This window comes from Drosophila kikkawai, chromosome X, assembly GCF_030179895.1.
Source record: "Drosophila kikkawai strain 14028-0561.14 chromosome X, DkikHiC1v2, whole genome shotgun sequence".
Taxonomy (NCBI): Eukaryota; Metazoa; Arthropoda; class Insecta; order Diptera; family Drosophilidae; genus Drosophila; species Drosophila kikkawai.
The window spans coordinates 1,541,432-1,563,203 of NC_091733.1; the positions used below are offsets into that span (position 1 = coordinate 1,541,432).

Below are 21,772 nucleotides of genomic sequence, written 5' to 3' on the forward strand. Positions count from 1 at the left end.
TGTCCCAAGTCAATCATGTTCGAAATTCCTTAGAGCGCTTGCTTGATCTTTGTTTTGTCTCAGATCCGGAAAGAGTTAGTTTAGCTAGGGTGGCGCCCCTGACGCAACCCGAAGATCCCTATCATCCCACTTTCGATGTGACTATCGACATGGGGACTGTTTCACGGAATAAATCTGATAGTCCAGCCCAAGAAGTCTTCTGCTTTAGCAAGACAGATTTCGTACGGCTGAATAATTTCATAATTATTTACAACTGGTCCGATCTATACACATGCACTGACATGGCGGAAGCCGTGGGTATTTTTTATCGTGTTATGAATTCATTTTTTATTGACTGTGTTCCGTTATACTGTCCGTCTACATCAAACAAGCCTCCTTGGTTTACCAAAGAGTTGATGCGCCTCAAAAATAGAAAATCAAATCTATATGTTAAATATCAACGTACCGGTTCTCCGATTGTCCTATCTAGTTATTTATCAGCTTGATCCACTTTTACTGTGTATAACGCGCAGTGCTACAATAATTATTTGACTCGTTGCAGGTCCCAGTTTTCTGAGGACCCAAAACAGTTTTATAATTTTGTTAAATCCAAGCGTAAATCCATTACTCGTCCGTCCGTGCTCTCTTTTGGTAATTCAACAGCAGATAATGATCAGGCAATAGCCGATCTTTTTGCTCAGTTTTTTGAAACCACTTACTCCAACTCAATAGACCCAAATCCGGCTTATCCTTACATCATCCCCAAATCGAACCAAATCTTCAGTCCTACCATTAACGAAAGCTCTCTTTTTAGGGATCTTCATCGTGTTAAGCCAGTTTTTTACCAGGTCCCGACGGAATACCAGGCTGTGTGCTTAGGAATTGTGCCGAAGCCCTGTGCAATCCACTTCTCAAATTGTTTACCTTATCCTTAGAAACCTCCCACTTTCCCCTTAATTGGAAGGAATCATTCGTTATTCCTCTCCACAAAAAAGGTAGCAAATTGGATGCCAACAATTACAGAGGTATCTCTAAGTTGTCGGCCATCCCTAAACTGTTCGAAAATGTTATTACTCCTCATCTGCAGCACCTGTGTAGGTCAATTATTTCTCCATGTCAACATGGTTTTATTAGGCGAAGATCAATTACAACGAATCTGTTGGAGCTTACTTCCTTTATTATAAAGGGATACCGAAATAACTTTCAGACAGATGTAATCTATACTGATTTCAGTAAAGCATTTGACTCTGTTAACCATTCTCTTCTTGTTCGGAAACTCGATTTAATGGGATTTCCGACTGATCTTCATAATTGGATCTCAGATTATCTAAATGGCAGGACGCAGAAGGTCCTTTTCGAAAATAAACTATCTAATGTTCTTAGGGTTACATCTGGCGTCCCGCAAGGGAGTCATTTGGGTTCCCTACTGTTTACGTTATTTATCAACGATCTGCCCGAAGTTTTGACCAACTCCGGAGTACTTATGTATGCTGATGACGTCAAGCTTTGTGTGCAATATAACGATGCTACTTGCCAATCAGACTTACAAACAGGTCTTAACAATTTTCAAACATGGTGCTGCGTGAACTTATTAAACTTAAACGGCTCTAAGTGCAATCTAATGACATTCTCCCGTGTCACTCCTAAGCCTGCAACTTATACGCTAAACGGCTGCTCTTTGGAAAAAATAAATATAGTTGATGATTTAGGTGTCCGTCTGGATCCTAAACTCGACTTTATCGATCATATTTCGTGCATGGTGAATAAAGCCAGGGGTGTGCTTGGTTTCATTAAACGGTGGTCGAAGGAATTCAATGACCCCTATGTTACAAAAACGTTATATACTTCACTTGTTCGTCCTATCTTAGAATATGGATCCTGCGTTTGGAGCCCTCAGTATGGCGTCCATAGTAAACGCATAGAACGGTTCAAAAGAACTTCTTACTTTTCGCTTTACGCGGTTTAAGCTGGGATGCAAACCAGAGGTTACCGTCTTATTCTAGTAGACTCTTACTAATTAACTTACCCTCCTTATCTAATCGTAGAACCATGCTAGGTATTACATTCTTATACAACTTAATCCGTGGTGGCGTGGAAAGTAGTGACTTGCTCGGTCAGCTAAATTTTCACGTACCAATAAGAAACACTAGATCCTTTTTACCATTAGTTTTGCCCCACTGTAGAACATCCTTTGAACTGCATGAACCCTTTAGAGTCCTCTGTGCAAATTATAACGATTTGTACATAATAATATCTAACGTTGATAGCCTTCCAAAACTAAAAACTTCAATCTTAACCTACTTACGCATGCAAGCAACCAATCCGGCAGTACGCCAGTAGTAGTCTCCCCGCATCCTTTCTTTTTAAGTCCTTCGCGTTTACTAATTGCTAACAGAACAAGCACGTGCTTGGTGTCGCAAGATCCACTTGATATGTACTGTACATAGCGCATTAACGTCTTGCAATAACTAAAAAAAAAACAACTAATCTACTGGGTTCCCAGCTACCAAGGCATAGACGGAAACGAGACCGCGGACGAACTTGCAAAGAAGGGCGTCTGACTGGCGAGTGAAAGAGCAGAAAACGTCCCTGTCTCCCTAAGAACGCTCCAAAGCGACCTGGAGGGACATGGTGACGCTAGCGCAAAAAGCAGGTGGAGGAGGAATTCCGCAACCAGCAGAATATCAAAAGCACAACGAGAAACTCACTCACTACGTGCTGCATCTTCCGCGGAAGGACTGCAGAATGTTAGTGGGTATTCTAACAGGTCACTGTCTGTCTGCTGCACATGCAGTCAAGCTGGTTATTACCGACAACTCGAAATGCTGGAAATGTGATAAATCCGAGGCAACCGAAACCTTGAAGCATCTCATTTGCAAATGTCCGGCCCTAACGAGGGCAAGAATGAGATAACTAGGCTCTCCGGTTCTGGCACCGCTAGAAGATGCCTACAGGAGGAAGCCAGGCGAACTCCTTGTCTTGCGAAAAACACCTTGACCTTCATGGACTTCGAAACTTGCATAAATAGTCTCTAGGTCAACCCAGAAATTTCCCGAATAGCTATGGGCCATATCGGTCTATGCGTGACCCCTTGAGGGTCGTCCGGTTCAACTTAACCTTACCTAACCTAACCTAAGACCCACATATTGGCCAGCAGACACCAGAAAGATACCAAATTTAATTTATTTCGCGGTGACAAAACACATCCCACACAATTTAATAAGCGCCAAGGTCCTTCCGGATCAGAGAGCTGCAACGATCAACATTTTTTCGATCATACCCGATCATTGACTCGGATTTTTTGTGAGCCAAAACTTTGCATCAACAAAAATGAATGATCGTTAGCAAGCGTGATCGAAGCGAACATTCAGTTCCGATCACCCATGACTTGGTTCGGAATGATTTTTTTGATCGTACGCGTTGTATGAGCAACAAAGAATGATCGAGACTGCTGCTTCCATTCAGGCCGATCGCAATCATACCGTTCGGTCACACCGGTTTTGATTTGCTCATACCGAGTGGTTCGGTTCAGTCTGACGAAATTTAGCAGAATCTCGGACGCAAACTGTTTGTTTATTAATTATAAGCATTAAATATTAAGTTTTTTCTGCATTACATAAATTTTAGTTATACGAGTAAATTAAGAGGAAATAACTGAAGTCATTTGTATCAGTTAGTTGAAACGCAACTTGTTTCCTTTAAAACATTTAAATGTTTACATATGTAAATATTTTCAAAAAAAAATTTAACACATTTCGCAAGGCAATTCTCGATCTGATTGCATCATTCACAATCAAATCATGCGCAACATGAGTGAAGCCTGAGCTCTTTTGAATCGTTGGACTTGATCGTTCTTTTTCTGCACAATCAGTTCCGATCATCATACCGGTACCAAAAAATCAGTTTGAATCAGGAAGCAGAGCAATCAAGCCAACTGAACGGGATCGTTCGTTTTGTTCGCGAAGATCGATCGAGCATGTTGTGGCGATCTTCTGTGTTGAGTTGTGATCGGCTTGAGCGTTGTTGATCGATCCGGACCGATCATACTCAATGCAGCTCTCTGTTCCGGATCTTTCATCAGACCAAAAACTTCAAATCACCTCTAAAGGTTGACGACGCACAGAACTAACCGGAGGATATACTCTCTATTCACACTTGTCAAAATTTTGGTGCCGGTGTTTCTTACCACCGGCAAATAAAGTAAACGAATCGCACACACATAAACTTGCACGAGTATAACGAGTGGCATGTCTACCGAGCACCCGATTACGTTTTCAACGATTGTTTTTATCCATTTTACACCTGGTACTTTTCGTTGCTCGGTGCCGGTGGCACTCACACACATAACTAAACGAGCGAGTAGTTGAAGCACATATAAGTAAACGAGCGAGTGGGTAAAGCACACAAAAAATACTCGGGTGTTTTGAAGTCATCCGAGTAGTTTTTGTGTGCTTTACCCACTCGTTCGATTTTTTTACTATGTGTCAACGACGATAATCGCACTCTTCTCGCTCTTGTCAACGCACGTGAAAATCGACGGCATAACATTAGTTTGGTGACGCTAAAGACAAAAAATTGCAAGATACTGAAACTGCACAAACATTAAAAAACAAAATAGATTCGGGAACCTACAAAGTGAACAAAAGAACAAAGGGAAAAAGCTTAATTTAGAACATTTTGTACGAAATTTTGAAAGAGGACGACACTGTGGTTGACGGATGGATTTATTGCGGTAAATGCAAAAAAATTCTAAAATACGTGGTAAACCAAACGTCGAACTTATCTCGCCACAAATGTTGTGTAGAATTGAAGCAACCCAAAGAAGTTAAAAAAGAGTCAGAGAGTGACAAAAAACAAGCCTCAATAAAGTGCACGGAGTGGGTTGTGCGAGACTGTCGTCCATTTTCTGCAGTTTCTGGATCGGGATTCAAAAACTTGGTCAACTTTTTCATCAAAATCGGTGCCACCTATGGCGAAAACGTGGACGTGGACGACCTAATACCCCATGAGAGAACATTAAGCCGGAATGCGGAAAAACTAGCCATGGAAAAAAGGAAAATTGTTGCTGAGGATGTTAAAGATCTAATGAAAAGCGGAGGAGTGGCAGCAACGCTAGATATGTGAACAGACCAATACGTCCAAAGGAATTTTTTGGGTGTCACATTACACTACCAAAAAAATTATAAACTTCATGACATCATTCTGGGAATAAAATCTATGGATTATGCTAAATCTACAGGTGAAAATATTTTGGATAAAAAAAAAAGCTTGTTTTTAGAATATAATGTTGAAAACATAAAAAATATAACATTTGTTACGGATAGAGGAGCGAATATTAAAAAGGCGTTGGAAAACAATATACGTTTAAATTGCAGAAGCCATCTTTTCGCCAATGTTTTACAAAAATCTTTTGAGCAAACAACAGAATTGGATGAAACCGTGCACGCTTGCAAGAAAATTGTAAAATATATCAAGAAGGCGAACTTGCAACACCGGCTTCAAACCACAGTGAAAGGGGCATGTCCAACTCGCTGGAATTCTAATTATACCATGATGAAGTCTATTGTCGATAATTGGCTGACAATAACACAGTGTTAAGCGAGTCTCCAGGAGCACAAAGACTTATAGACGTCAGCATTTTGAGCGGATTTTTAAAGAACTACAAACATGCAGCTCAATAGCTCTGTACTAAAAACTACAAATAGTTTTTCACCCTATGCAGAAAGCTCAAATAGCCCAAACAATTTAGTCACAACTCAAGCTCAATCACCCGTTTCAAGAACATCATTTTTTTTCCCGAAGTTAGTTGCCACATCTAATTGTAATTCGCAAGAATCTGTACTGGAAGAAATAGAAAGGTATTGCAAGGAAAGGGTACCAATAACCGAACATTTTGAAGCTATCGACTGGTGGAAAGCTAACGAGTTCAATTACCCTCGGTTGTCGAAGCTTGCCTTTATACTCCATGCGATACCTGCAAGCAGTGCCGCCGCTGAAAGGGTATTTTCGTTGGCAGGCAATATTATCACTGAAAAACGAAATAGACTGTCTCCCAAATCTGTTGACAGTATAATATTTTTGCACTCCTTTTTAAAAAATATGAATATTTCCGAATTTTGAAAATAGAACAAATGAAAATGTTTACTGTATTTTTAATTTACTTTAATGTATTTTGGTTGTACCAGGTTGCAAAAGGATTCACAAAAATGAACTAGAGCATCTAGTCACCGGGTGTTGTTTTTGGCTCAAGTATTGTGTTCTAGCTTTTACTCACTTCTCTTTCGAGCATTTGTCGCTCAAGTTCAACACACACACCGAATTAAAATAAGACTCCTAGACGAACTACGCTTGTGTGCACAAATATACGAGAATTATTGTCGAGTGTTTACTCGCACCCTATTCTCGTTGCCGAAAAATAACTCGGGTGTCAAAAATACTCGGTGTTTATCCGGTGGTTTGCTGCCGCTCTCTGCTCAACACCACAATGGACGGATTTGTAAATAAATAAAATCAAAACTATCCAGGCAAAATTCTTCAGCAAAGTTTCATTTAGATAGCTCTAAAACTGACAGAAGGACAGACAAACATATGGAAATGGCAAGATCGACTTGGCTGCTAAGACAGATCAAGTATATATATATACATATATTATAATTTTTTGTTTTCGTTTTTTTTCCCAGGGCGCAGACGTGTGACGTACGGCACGAATCGCGAACTAGATAGACGCGTTAGAATGAAAAAAGATATACGAATGAGGAAAAATTATGAGGGGAAAAAATAAAAATTATAAAATAGATAAATAAAAAAAGGAAATAAAAACACATTCAAACTAGATTACGGTACTACACTACGAGATAATTCTACAAGATTTAAAATTTGTAGTATAGAAGGGTTATCATTACGAATAATAATATCAGAGAGGCGGTTGTAATCAGAACATAAAACCAAAGAGTATAGAATTATATAGTTAATATAATAGTTCTATACTCTTTGATTAAACCCAAAAGGGTTCATTTGCTTCAAGCTCCCGCCTACAGTGATTTATTACTAAGGGGATATGGGTTCTAGATGTTAGACGTTGAACGTGGAAATTGAGCTGCCCTAAAAGAAAGGAGCTCTCAACATCACCGTTTATTAGGTTATTAAAGTATACGATACCAAGCATCGTTCTACGGTTAGCTAGCGAGGGTAAGTTAATTAATAGAAGTCTACTAGAATAGGATGGTAGTCTCTTTTCAGCATCCCAGAGTAGGCCACGGAGGGCGAAAAGTAAGAAGTTCTATTGTACAGATTCAATACGGTTAATATGAACTCCGAATTGACGACTCCAGACGTATGAACCATGCTCCAATATAGGGCGAAATAACGAAGTAAAAAGGGTCTTCGTTATATAAGGGGAATCGAATTCCTTCGACCACCTCTTAATTAAACCGAGCATGCCTCTGGCTTTAATAACCATGCACGAAATATGTTCAGAGAACGAAAGTTTAGGGTCTAAGCGAACGCCTAAATCGTCAACAAGAGATATTCTTCAAGAGCGCAATCATTTAGCAGATAGGTGTGGAGTGGCACGTAAAAATGTCATTGGCTTGCATTTGGAGCTATTGAGATATAATAAATTAGCAAGACACCATGCTTAAAAGTTATTAAGATCCGATTGCAGGTCTGACTGGCAAGAGCTGTCCTTATACTGCAGGCAAAGTTTAACGTCATCAGCGTACATAAGTATTTTAGAATTCCTTAGAACAAGCGGGAGGTCATTGATAAACAAAGTACATAGCAGCGGGCCGAGGTGGCTACGTTGTGGGACGCCAGATGTGACACTGTGGAATTTGGATAGAGCATTTTTAAAAAGAACCTTTTGAGTTCTGTCACTCAAATAACTCAAAATACATTTAAGAAGATCGACGCGAAACCCAATTAAGTCAAGCTTTCTTACAAGAAGAGAGTGATTAACCGGGTCAAAAGCTTTACTAAATTGTGTGTAAATCACGTCGGTTTGAAAGTTTCGTTGGAAACCCCTAATAACGAAAGAGGTGAATTCCAGGAGAATCGATCTTTGCCTCATAAAACCATAGGTAGGTAGGTATAAGTGGTGAGGCAGCCCTGGCCGCCTCCAATTAGAGCTGAGCTCCGTTTTGATCCACACCCTCGATTTGCTGTTGTCTGCGCCCTTCTTAGTACCAGCCCGTGTCATTCAGGTACGCTAGGATGGCCGCTACTGGCTGCCTTCCAACTTCCCCTAGTGACTCGAGTTGGTGTGCTCCGAAGTGTCGGGCTCTTTGTCTGTTGAGTGCCGGGCAGTGGCACAACAGGTGCTCTGGTGTCTCCTGCTCGCTTGGTTCTTTGCAGCTTCTGCATTGTGTGTTGTAGGGTGGACCCATCTTACAGGCTTGCGTGCCTACTGGCCAGTGGCCTGTGATGGTTGCTGTTACCCTCCTGATGTCCTTTTTGCTCTTGGAGAGAAGCGAACCGCAGAACTGACGCTTCTTATTGAATTCTGGCCAGCATAGTTTCGATCTTCTGTGCTCTGCCTTCGTCGACCATTCCTTGCTGGCTAGTTGTTTGAAATGGTCATGAATTTCTGTCTGGACTGAGTTCAGGGGGATCTGTATGTCTGTTGTTGCCGAGTGTTCTTCTGACCCTTTTCTGGCCAGCTCGTCTGCTTTCTCGTTTCCGTCTATGTCATTGTGTCCGGGTACCCAGGCTATTTGTACCCTGTTGTCCTCTGCGAGTCTGTTTAGTGCCCCTTTACATTTGGCCACTAGTTTTGAAGTCGTCCGTGCCTGTGCGAGGGATTTGATCGCCGCCTGGCTATTTGAGTATATCCTCACCTTGGTATTCCGAAGGCCTCGGTCTAGCGAAAGTTCGGCAGCTTTCAGTATCGCGAGAACCTCCGCCTGGAAAACCGTCGCTGACTCTGGGAGGTGGTAGTATTCCTCCACCTTCCAGCTTTCGGCGTAGATTCCGGCCCCTACCCCGCCGCTTATCTTTGAGCCGTCGGTTTAGAGTGATACCTTATCCGGTTCGGTTACTCTCCCTCTCTTCCAGTCTTCCCTTGTAGGGTATATAGTGGTGTATGTGTTACCGAATCGCAGTTCGGTTGTCATGTAGTCTGTGTCTACTGTCTTCCGATAGTTTATCTCGTCCAGGATCCTGCAGAGTCCGGTGTGGTAGTCTTTCCAGCTTTGACTAGCCTTAAGTCGTACCGCTCCTTGTGCTGCAGTGTTCCTGATGAAATGCTCTATCGGTATTATGTTCAGGATGGCGTTCAGCGCCGCTGCGGGGCATGATCTCAGTGCTCCCGTGGCTCCTGCGCATGCCGATCTCTGTATCCTTGTTAGCTTCTGGACGTTGTATGCCCTGGTTAATGCTGGCCACCATACTAGTGCTCCGTATGTGAGTATGGGTCTTACCACCGCTGTGTAAAGCCATATTATTGTCTTGGGGTGGATGCCCCAGTTTTTTCCGAACATCTTCCTGCAGGAATAGAATGCTATACTTGCTTTCTTGACTCTCTCGTTGATGTTTGGTTTCCATGAGAGTTTTGCATCTAGTATCACTCCCAGATACTTTGCCTGCTGTGATATCTCTAGTTCTATGCCTTCTATCTTTGGCTTTGTGAACCTTGGGACCTTAGTTCTCCTGGTGAAGAGCATTAGTTCCGTTTTACTTGGATTTATGCCCAATCCGCAGGCTTTTGCCCATGCATTGAGTTTCGTGAGTGCCCTTGTCATTAGTTCGCTGATGACGTCGGGGAATGGTCCTGAAGTGAGTAGGACTACGTCGTCTGCGTATGCTACCACTTTTACTCCTTCGCTATTTAGTGTTCTTAGTATGTCGTCCATGTTTATCAGCCAGACCAGTGGGGACAGGACTCCCCCCTGAGGTGTGCCCCTCTTCACAAATCTTGTGTGATGAGTGCCACTCAGTTCGGCTGTTATCCTCCTGCTCGTCAGCATTGCGCCAATCCATGCCCTGATGCCTCCTTCTACTCCTATACCGTTGAGGGAGCTCAGGATGGAATCCGCATTTACGTAATTAAAGTCTCCTTCTATGTCCAGGAAGGTGGCCATGACGTAGTTTTTGAAAAGTAGAGCCTTTCTATGTATCGCACTACCTCGTGTAGTGCTGTTTCAGTGGATCGGCCTTTCCTGTACGCATATTGCGCACTGGAAAGGTTTTTCTCCGTTCTTTCTCTGATGTGGATATCAATGATCCTCAAGTGTTTTCATTAGAAAAGAGGTAAGGCTTATCGGCCTATAATCCTTGGCGTGGATGTGTCCCCTTCTTCCTGGTTTTGGTATGAAGACTACCCTCGCTTCCTTCCATGGAAGTGGTATGTGTGCTGTTTTAATGCATGCCTGGAAGATTGCTTGCAGCCATTTTCCTGTGCTTCCTTTTGTTGTCTGTAGCATTGCTGGTATGATTCCGTCCGGACCCGCACTTTTGTATTTGTCGAAGGAATCTATCGCCCAATGGATTCTTTCCATGGTGATGATCTCTTCTATTTGTAACTGCTGGTCCGCCCCCTGGCTTTCCATTGTTCTAGGTTCTTCTTTTTGGTTTCCTGGGAAGTGCGTATTCAGCAGGACTCTTTGTAGGCGTTGTTCAGAATATTTGTGAAGTCCTCTACTTCTTTATCTATTCTCTCCGGGGTGGATCGAGTCTTGATCCTTCTGTCTTTGACCTTTGACTGTACAATCTTTCCGTATTTGTCCCAGTCAGTGTTGTGAGGGTTTCGCTTCGGCGCCGTTTCACATATCGGCATCACGATTTCGAAGAATATGTACCTATGGTCTGAAAACGAGTCTTGTGTAGAGACTCTCCAGTTTCTTACCTTATAATCGCTATGCGCCATTTGGAGGGTTATATCTAGGACTTCTTCCCAGCCCTGAAATCCTTCCGTACTTGGAAAGATGAAGGCGGGTGTGTTTCCCTTGTTACAAATAGTGACGTCACAACATATAATACTATCGAAGAGAGACTCACCCCTTTCGTTTGTCTCCTTACTTCCCCACAGTGTGTGCCTTGCGTTGGCATCGCACCCGAGGATGAGTGTCGTCTTAGTCTCCTCGGCCCACTGCATCACCCTATTAAACGCTTCAGGTGGTGCAGGTTCGTCGTGGGCCATATATCCGGAGGCTATTAGTATGGCTGTCACATCCGCCGCCTTGACTCTTGCCACTGCTAGATCTAAGTTGCTGAGATTGGGGTAGAGAAGAGCATTAAGGTTGTTTTTAATGATTATACCCGCCCTCGGCCTACCTGTCGAGTTTGTGTATTATGTTGTGTATCCCTTTATGGCCATGCCAGAGATTCGTCCGTCTCTTGTCCATGGCTCTTGTATAAGGCCGATGTCGATGTCCTTCTCCCGGAGAAGGACCCCCAGATTAGCTGAAGCGTGGGAGCTGCGCTTCAGGTTTATCTGAACGACCGTCGGCATTAGATTGGGGTGGTGTTGGGGGTGCTGTCGTCGATCGCCAAATCGTCCAGCAGCTTATTGGCGTCCTCGACTTTGTCTTCCAGAATATCGTCCGGTTCGTCTAGGAAGACCTTCACCTTGGCTTTCCTGATGCCGTACCGGAATTTGTTTTCTGCTGCCTTCAGCTGTTCTAGGCAGCGCTGGTTGATCAAGAACAGGTATGGCTGGCTGGACTTCATTTCTCTTTCAGCTTTGGGAATGGCCCAGTCCTCCATATCGACTCCCTTGTTCATCGCTCGCAGAGTCTTGAGCACCCTTTCATGGCTAGACAGCCCCTTGGGTAACCAGATGCGAGCTCTGGGTCTCTTTGGGATGTCCCTGGCGGGGACCAGCTTAATGCTAATCCCCTTCCATGCCTTGCCTAGTCTGGCAACGCAATCCGCCAGGAAGTCCCGCGAGAACTCATCGTCGCACCTGATCACCCGGTGCCCCCTAACCATGTCCGAGGAGTCAAAGGAGGGTGACTGGCCCGTTGGCTCGGACAGTAGTTTGTCGGTCACCATCTCTGCCAACTGGGTCTCGACCTCCTCCCATTTCTCCATCAGAAGGCGCCCATCGTCGTTGAGCTCATCAACAAGTGCCATAGCGAGGCTATCTCGGGCCACCTCGCTGAATTTTTTCGCCGTCTTGACAAAGGTGGTCGGTCTCGGGGCGCCCTTCGCGTCTTTGACTCTCTTCGGAGCGCTCTCGCCCACTTCTTGTGAGCGGTTGCGCTTGGATTGGGGAGGCAAAAGCGTTTCTGGGTGCTCCTTTTCGTATCGCTCATACTCCTCGATCACTGCGAGGTACCTAGTTTTGTCTGCTAGGTCGCGCGGATCGGCTTTGCCCTCCTTTTCATTCCTTGCTATTTTGGCAAGGATGAAATGGGCCTTGCTTGCTTGCGCCTTTCTTTGCTGGTTGGTCCACGGTTTTGACTTCCCGTGTTCGCCCGTCGCTTTGGCTTGGCTTGCCGCTGCTTTGCTTGTCGTTGGTTGTATCGCTTGAGGTGTGCTGGTCTTAGCACTTCCCTCTGAAATGGACGGAGCCAGAGCCTCATCATCTGAGCGCAGTAGCTCCTCCTCGTCCAATTCACTCTCAGTCGCCGGTTGTTGGAGTTTTACCTCCCCCACAAGGTCCGAAGCGGATTTTTTGGTTAAGCTCATGTTCATAAACGCCCGCGTTGCTCTACAGGGCGAGCGCGGCGGGCCCGAGGGGTTTGGGGCATTGAAGTAAGGTCGACCGTGGCTTCGCCCCTAAGCCACGGCAAGGCTCGTTCCGACCCAGGGTTGCCCGGCCCTGGGAAGGCTCCGTTCTAACACAGCTGGTTTGCCCCCTCAGCTGCGAACCTTATAGTCAGTGGGCACGGGTCGCTTTACACACCTGACTGAGGGGAGGCAGTTTCAAGACTTGCCCATGTCTTGGTAGGGAGTCTGAGGATTATTGGGTGCGGGATTCACAGGAGGTGCCGCTCGCGTTGGCCGTACCGTAGTACGTTTCCAGGAGGTACCACGCGGAGGACCTTCTCTGAGGAGAAGGTGGTGTCTATCAGACTGATATTCACCTGCGAGTCGACTTGGTGTTCCATTTGAGCCAAGGAATATTCATCAACAGTTGCCCTGTTGACTTTGCCTTGGATTGTCGCACCCTTACCACCCCATAAAATCATGCTGACATGAAGAAATTTCGGATCTGCATAAATGCTGCAAGTGAGGAGTAATTACATTCTCTAAAAGTTTTGGAATTGCCGACAATTTAGAGATTCCTCTATGCTGGCTATTGCTGGCGTCCGATTTGCTACCGTTTTTGTGAAGAGGAATAATAAATGACTCCTTCCAAATAAGGAAAAAGTGGTTGTAAAAAACTCAGCAAAGAGATCGGCGATGGCCTGATCAGAGTTTCCTGTAGTGTTATTAAATGAAAGTGAGAAAGGATAGAAATTGGGTTTTCGTTTAGTGTTAACAAAGTTATAAAACTGTTTCGGGTGCTTCGTGAACTGAACCTTACAGCGAGTTAAATAATTTTTATAACACTGCGCGTCAGCTCTTCAGTTAACCAATGTGGTTTACTAGAAACCAACGGATATTTTAACGGAACACACGATGCAAAGAACGGACGCCATGTCAGTGCACATGTAAAGATCAGACCAATTAAATTCGGATTTTAAGATATCTTTCCTTTAAAAGTTTGCTATACGAAACTTGAGAGGCTAAGCGATCAGATTTATTTTCGAAAGTAGGATGGTAAGGGTCTTCGGGAGGCGTCAATGGACCAACTCCTGTTAAGTTTACACCTACAGGATCGGAGACGACGGTTTTTCTTTATTTTCACCAGAACTAATTTTTTTCAAAAAGATCGAGGGAGATCTTAAAGGATATGATGTCCCTGGCGTATGAAAAATTTCAATTTTGCACTTTCACATTGACGGCTTGTTTTTTGCTCAGTATAAGGGTCTTTAGTGACGCAGCATTAATAACTTCATCCAGTTCTCCGGCTCTTTTTTTTACCCTGTGCAGTAGATGAAGTAGGGCTTTAACCTGAAATGCACTCGGATAAATAATAAAACGTAGAATTTTTCGGGATTTTACGCGACGTGCGTCGGATGTCTTTTTTGAATCGTAGGTAAATCTGTACTTACTATACAAAAGAAACTAAAGCTAGGGAGATCGGATTGGAAGCTCTTTGGACTGGAAGTCCGGAGGAAGAGGGAGAGAAAAGGAGAGCGTACGGGATCACACTGCCTGCCGAAATTAAACGCCTTTTTGGCGTGATGTAAATTGAAGCACCATAGCTAAAGGTAGCAGTGATTCAATTGAAATATATGGTTAGGAGGCGTACTGAGGCCTTTTTTTGAAAAAAATTTAAAAAAAACATCAGTAGTGAATGTGTAAGAAAAAAAAAGTGAATTAAATTGGAAAATAATAAATAAAATTATTTTGTGGTATTTGAAATTGCCAAAAGCAAAAGGATAAAAAAAAGAGTCCTTTTTGTTAAAAAAAAAAAAACAACAAAAAATTGTTCCACTTCCATTGGTTGGTTTTTCAAAAGAATAAAAATGGAAAATTCTTTATTGTCGAGTAATCGACAAAATATAGACAAAATAAAAGACGACTGCCGCAGCGACGATACAGATACAGGCGGCATCAGGAAATCATCCTACAACAAACAACGGCGGCAGCGACGACAGCAGCAGCAAAAACAACAACATCAAAATTAAAGACGACGGCGGCGCGGCAGAAGCGGAAAAAGCAGCAGGTAAGTCGACTTAATTAAAATTCTTTTTTTTTAATATAATAATTTTTTGGTTTTGTAAAAAAAAAGAATTAGGAGTTACTTAATGCAATATTCCCCCGGCAGGACCTCACTTTGGAGGTATTTATAAAGCTGGAGTTAAAGTCATAAAGTCAGTTTCAATACCAATTGTTTAATATACAGGAAATTGTTCAAAAATAATAGAAAAAAGAAATACAAGCGGATAAACAAATTTTAATTAAATAAAATTGAGAGGCCTTTGCAAATGTTAGTTGCAAAATTAATTATATCGAATGAAACAAAATAAATACAGTCCACTTACTTCTTATTGCAACTAGTTTAAATGTACCCCGAATCTTGCTGGCCCTTGGCAGAATGTTCACGCATGAACACAAATATAGATAAGATGCATATGTTAAGCATTAAATAAATCTCTGCCGCAGCGCACTGTACTTGTCTATCTTTAAGTAAACCCGCCACTTGGGCCTGTGTAATACAAGCAACCCGAAATATGACCTCCTGTGAGCGGTCTGGGTTTGTTCAAGATATGTGCTATCGGCTTGACTGCGTGCACCCTTATCTCACTTAAAATATTTCCCACGATCGAGAACTGTCCGATGCGTGGGTCTAGAACTAATATCTAAATGTACATTTTCATGTTAGCTATATAAGCTAGGATTGGAATGAAATAAACTAGTTTCTTACAAAAACTCCACGAATTAAGACTTCTCATTTATTTGGAGCTCTTTCAGGAACAATCCGCGTACCAAAGGATTTTAGCACTCGCGGTGCCACGATGGATTTTGTCGGTTTGGACGGACTGAGGCGTAATGTAGGAGGTTGAATAGAATTTATAGCTTCCAGAGTTCTATGGCGCTCAGTAAGAAATGAATCAAGTTCTAGCCACGTCGGAATTTCGGTTTTTTTTTGGTAGGGATTGCTCCCATAATGAGAGCGTTAGCTTTGGAAGCTTCGAGGAACACAAATAAACCAATAGACAATCCCAATTATCCGTAGAAAGTCCGGACAGAGTTAGGGATGTGAGGAAATTTTGAATTTTATTCTGCAGCTCCTTCAAGGCTGCCGAGGATTCGCCTTCGATGGATTGTATGTTTAATAATTTCTTCAGTTGGCTGTTCACCAACGCGCGTTTATTTTCGAAACGCTCAGTTAGGTTTCCCCATGCTGAGCGGAAACCGTCGTTGGTGAGTGGCGAATTGGAAACTATAGAATGAGCTTCACCACTAGTCTTGGCATTTAAATAGAACAACTTTTCTACAGGGGTCAGCGTAGGATTGTCGATATAGACCGCTGTGAAAAGGTCTCGGAAAGTCGGCCAGCGAAGATAATCGCCCGAGAAATCTTCCGTTTCACACGGAGGAAGCCGACATCCAGACGGAAAGGAATTTTGGGGCGCAGGAGGTTGGACTAGAGCAGCTTTGGAGGATATCGTTTCGATCTGTTCCATGAGCTGGGCGGCACACCGTGAGTAAATGAAATAGAAGTAGTCGTATTTTGCCTTAAGAGTAGGCAAGTTGTCCTCCGCGCCCTCTAAGCTAACTGAAATTAGCTCTGAACAATCTTCGTACTCTTTCTCGACCTTATCCCATAGCGCTCGGACTTGGTCGAGATGGGTTTGGCAAGAGTACTTGGATGGAGTGGGTGCTGCTGGATTACAGACTCTGGACTCGAAGTGACTCAGACAGTCACAGATCAAAGTAAATTTGTTTAAAATTGAAGGAGCCATTTTGGATATTTTTTTTTACAAAAATGTACTATAAATATATATTAAAATTTATGGGTCGAAGTTTAATTGGGAATTTAGGAACCAATCGGACTCGTAATAATTATTTTTGATATACAGTAGAGTCCGGTTATAGCGACTTTCAAGGGACCGACGATTTTACGTCGTTATACCTGGAAGACGCACTAACCGAAAGGAGCAAAAACATTTGTTTTTTTGTTTATTTTTGTTTGATATGATTGTAATAGGTTTTTAAAATAAAACAGATTAATTTTTTAAATCAAAACCAAACAAATTTAATTCAATAACATAAACTTCATAATAAGTCGTATACAGACATTATGCATATTTATAGGCTAAAAAGTATTAATCTTATTTCTATATTATCTATTATCTATTTCTTTTTATACTTAATTTAAATAATCAGTGATTTTTGATTGTGTTGTTTTTGAATTATAAAAAGAGTCGCGCACAGCATTATTTAGGCGAGAAATGCTGTGAGTTAATGTCTCGTCATTAAAATTGGAATGGACAAATTTATTCAAAATTTTAGCGGCCTTGAGTGGCTCCAAAACGCTAGGCGCTGACACATCTTCATTTTGGTCTTCCACGTTGTCGTCGCTGTCCTGTTCGTCATCTAATATGTTCTTAACAATACTCTCTTCAGATGGTTCCTCGCAAATCGCCACACCATTGTCTATAAGAACAAATTCATCGAGTTCTTCCTTCGAAATCGGTAGCTGATTTTTTAAAGCTCTTTGCCCAAACCGATAGAGGAATGTCATCCTCGATGTCAATATCGTTTGAGAATGAGCTGCTGGGACCATCTAAATTTTCTCCGGCAAGCCCAGAATGCTTAAAGCAAGTCGCAATTGTTAATGGCGAAAGTTGTTGCCATGCATCATTTATCATTAAAATGGCATCAACGACGGTAATTTTCATCTTTGTTTTCATTCATCTTTTTCGTCATGTCGCAATATCCGGTTGAATTATGAAAAATTTCGTCGGTATAAGCGGCTTGTCGTTAAAAGCGAAGACGTTTTAAGCGGAAGCCCTTTCATATAAGTTTGTATGGGGACCAACCAAGCCATTGAATTTTTGTCGTAGTAACCGGACGGACGCTATAAGCGGAGTCGTTATAGGCAGATTCTACTCTTATAATTTCTTTTGTGGAAAATTTTATTTTCTCCTTCGGAATTTAAAACGGAAATATGCTAATTAATTACAAAATTTCGGTCAGCAGCGAATAATATACGGGACACTAATGCGGATATGGAAGCACACTTGGATTTCTAACTTAATTTGTTAGTTGGAATTTTTTATGAAAAATAATTTAAAATTATTTTATTTTTCTGGTCTTATTTGATTGACCGGTGCTGTATTTCGGAACCAATACGTGTGTGTATATTTGTGCACTTGCCGTATGCAAGTGCCAAATAGCGGAGATAAGGAGAGGCGGAAAAATTGCCAAATATCGGAGCGTCAACTTGCAGACGATTATGTATGTATGTACATATGTATGTATATTTAATTAGCTAAGCTCAGGATAGAGCAAGGGAGAGTAAATAAATTAAGTTGACGTTGCAGTGCCGTGATTTTCAAATAAATTTATAATTGAAGTAGCTGCGGACAGTAATTGTAGTATGTTGGGTTTGTATATTTATATATTTGTTGTAAATATATGTTTCGAAGTGAATTGGACTGTATTTGTTGTTTTTTTTTTTTTTTTTAATTTTTTGTTATAAATATGTGGATATATTTATGTATACTCAGAAGTAGGAAATCAGTAGTGTGGACTGTAATGGAAATATATGTACGTATGTACATATATAAATGTAAATAAACGCAAGCGGAACACAGAGAACGTAAAGGAATTTAAAACAATTCGGAACTGAACGTTTTACTGAAGCTTAGGCATTCATTTAAACAAACACTTTTGGAATTTTGGAACCCGTAGATCTTGTATAGAAATCATTTGGATATAATTTCTCGATTTGGGGAAATGTCAATGTTGACAGCGATTGTAGTCTTATGGAGTGGACTGTATTGAATATGTATGTAAAAGTAAATAAATGCTAGCGGGAACACAGTTAACGAAAAGGAATTGAGAATTGAATTCTGACTGTGGCTATGGCATTTATTTATTTATTTATTTAAACACACACTTTTGGATCTCGGCACAGAAATTGGAAACAAATGTAGAAAATGTGGAAACCGAATTATTTAGATTTTTGGCTTTTATCAATATTATTTTCTTTTTAAAACTCAGTTTTACAGTAAATAAAAATAACTTACGTTTAGAAGTTTGGAAGATCGGGACAATGTTAAGCAGTCCTTGTGATTATTAAATGCGCGTGACGTTACAAATTCCGTTATTGATGTATATCTTGCTAACATACGTCGCCAATTGACTAGCATTTGCAATGGACCCACATCTGGAGTGTCCCTCTGAATCTGCTTGCCCTCTACCAATATACCTTGAATTTGGCGAAGCCATTGTTCAAAATAACTCTCAACCAGTCGAACACGTGTTACAATTTTTGAGCTTGCTTCAATTTGCCATCGAACCAGTAAAAATCCTTTAAAAAGCTCATGTGATACATCGAAGTTAACTCGAGAAGAAACCGTGGCTTCAGATGACTTTAGAAAAGTATTATACATATTTAATATATGGAAAAACTTTTGTAATTGCTCCTTTTCCGCTAGTCCGAACTCTATTACAGCCTCAATTGATGGTTTTAAGACATAATCCATAAATGTCTTAACTACATTTAAGCAGGAGTTTCTTTCCACTGCGTTTATAATAAACATTGCAACCTCATCACTTACCACGCGATTTTCTATAGACTTTTCATTGTGTTGACGATATACCACCATCCATTTACCTATCATATCAACTGAATCGGCCCGCAAACATATGGTGCGCTGGACTTCAGAGTACTTAAGCTTCTCTTGGTAACGGCCTGAATCTTGTGGATATCCTATCATTGATGCATTACTAATCATTATTGCCATTGGTCCTTTTTCCTCAAAAAGCCCATTTAAATTTTCAACATATTTAATCTCATCCACTATTCCAGTGACTACTTCTTCAGTGTCTAGGCCAGACATATCAGCACATATTTCTAAGACGTAACGATGGTTTGCTCCAATACTTGAGACCCTTTGCTGCCGCATTTCTCGGAGTAATTGAAATCTTCTTCGCTGCTGCTCCTCTCGCTCTTGGTCACTTACACTAGGGCGGCGTGCTGCTCGTTTTAAAATTGTTCGTGAAACTCCAAACAATTTGCGCAGTCGTTTAACATTTCTTTCGGGATCCATTTTTTAATTCTTTATATTTTCGCGAAAACAGAAAATATATGCCTTTATTGAGAGCTTTAAGCCTTTTAAAATAAATTTTTTGACATAGTCAGAAAACAAAACCATAACAACTGTGCCTACTAATATTTGATATATATTCACTAGAGCTGGAAAACAATCGATGTTTGGGAGCATCGATGTTTTCGATGAAACATCGATGTTTTCAAATAAAACATAAAAATAACAATTAAGAAGTTTTTTTACTTGAGATCATATTTTCTTATTTAAAAACATTCTGATCTGCAATGTTTGATTTTAATGCGCATCTCCTGTCATATATAATCTGTCCAGCTTTGCTGAACGCTCGCTCTGAAGCGCAGGAAGATGCTGGCACGCATAAGACCTTTTTAGACAGCATTGCTAAGGCTGTTGTATCGTTTGTATGCGCCTGAAAAAACAGAGAAAACATTTTTGGTTATACGAAAACATTACATATTACATTGATTATTACCTTCCAATACTCAAGTGGATTCACTCCTTCTCCTTTATGTGCTACTTCAATACAATAAAAACAATCGATAGTGGCCCAAGAACCATCGATGTTTACAAAATGTAAGAAACATCGATGGTATCGATAGTGCCATCGATTGTTTTCCAGCTCTAATTTTCACCGAAAACAAGCAGAAATTTAACTTAGGGACACTGAGGCTTGTAATGGGTGCTATTGGAGATAAACAATCAAGATGTAAAATTCAAAATGTTGGTCGTACGCGCCCTACTATATCCAAAACGTATTATCCAGCCCTATTCGATCACCATCAGCTGTACCAAATTGGCAACTGATCTGCACACTGTTATCGACTAAGCACCATTTCGGACTCTAGCAAAACATCCGCTTTCTTTCTTTTTCACTGCAACGCCGAACGCTACAGAAGTGCAAATCTGTGAGCTAAATAAATAACCACTTGCCACGTGTACATTTTGCCAATTAAATACAAAGCATCGGCTATTAAATCATACCAGTTAACTACCCGCCAGTGTCGCGCACCGGTTTTGGGTAATTATTTTGAGACTCCCAGCCTTTTGCAGTCTTACATTAATATTTGTTCCATAGAGATAGTGAAATACCGCGTGCCTTTCCGGCTTGTAAGCCTACATAAAGGCTAAGGAACCTTCTTGAGCTCGACACACAAGCATATCGCAGTTTACTCTGTATTCATCATCAGTCGGTAAATAGTTTTTCTTATATGACTCAAAGAGTCATACCTTCCTATAAGGGCCAATGGAATATTGCCAAAGGTGAAGCGAAAACATTCGCGACCCAGCCAGCGAATCCGCTCGGTTGCCAGTAGCCCCGATTACCGGCCAGCTTGGTTATCATCGATGTGGGATTACCTATTTTCCTTTCCGAGCTGCGGCAGAGGAAGGGCGACGACAAAAGCTGTGACGAGGGATCACCAGGTTCCGCCAGCGCTTGACGAATGTGGAGAATCAGAGGAAATTTCTTCCCAAACAAACATAGGCATTAGATCCGTGGCACAGATTTGCATGCCAAACAACTGGTTAAAAACAATAAAAATAACTATTGCCGATTTTCGGGGTTTGCCTTTGCCTTTACATCGAAGCTTACGATTCCCAACGGGTCTAAGCTTAGATGGAAGATAAAGTACCCAGAAAATTAGCAATGGTTAGCAAGTGGTCTGATGAGTTGGGTAGCGCCAACGAAACGATCGTCACCACAGCTGCTACTTGTTTATTGACAAGTTCTTTTTGTTGTTTTTAGCTACAGTCGAGCCTTTGATTTTTATAAAATCGAAGCCGACTGAGACCTCAAGTCTGCAATTACGACTCGGAAGTGAATTTGATAACATTTGCGGATTTCCCTTTGGACCTTTGTAAAATATTCCCTTGGTCCCTTTTGTTCCCAAGGAATATTAGCTGACCGGTATAGAAATGCGGGTTTGAGAAACAATGCTACGATTTTGGATTTGCCAGATCGACAGCAAGTCACTATTAATCGCAATCGTAAAAAATTG

General features: G+C 41.6%; 1 protein-coding gene across 2 annotated transcripts in view; it reads right to left on the reverse strand.

The window, feature by feature from the left end:
• The window catches only part of kl-3 (dynein heavy chain 8, axonemal kl-3), a 654,155-nt gene extending 634,283 nt beyond the window's left edge, over positions 1-19,872 (reverse strand). For both annotated transcript variants that reach the window (XM_070288691.1, XM_070288692.1), the window contains exon 1: positions 18,732-19,872. In XM_070288691.1, the coding sequence (XP_070144792.1) occupies positions 18,732-19,757 (1,026 nt within the window). In that variant the 5' untranslated portion in view covers positions 19,758-19,872. The remainder of the gene's footprint in view (positions 1-18,731) is intronic.
• Positions 19,873-21,772: the final 1,900 nt, after the last annotated feature.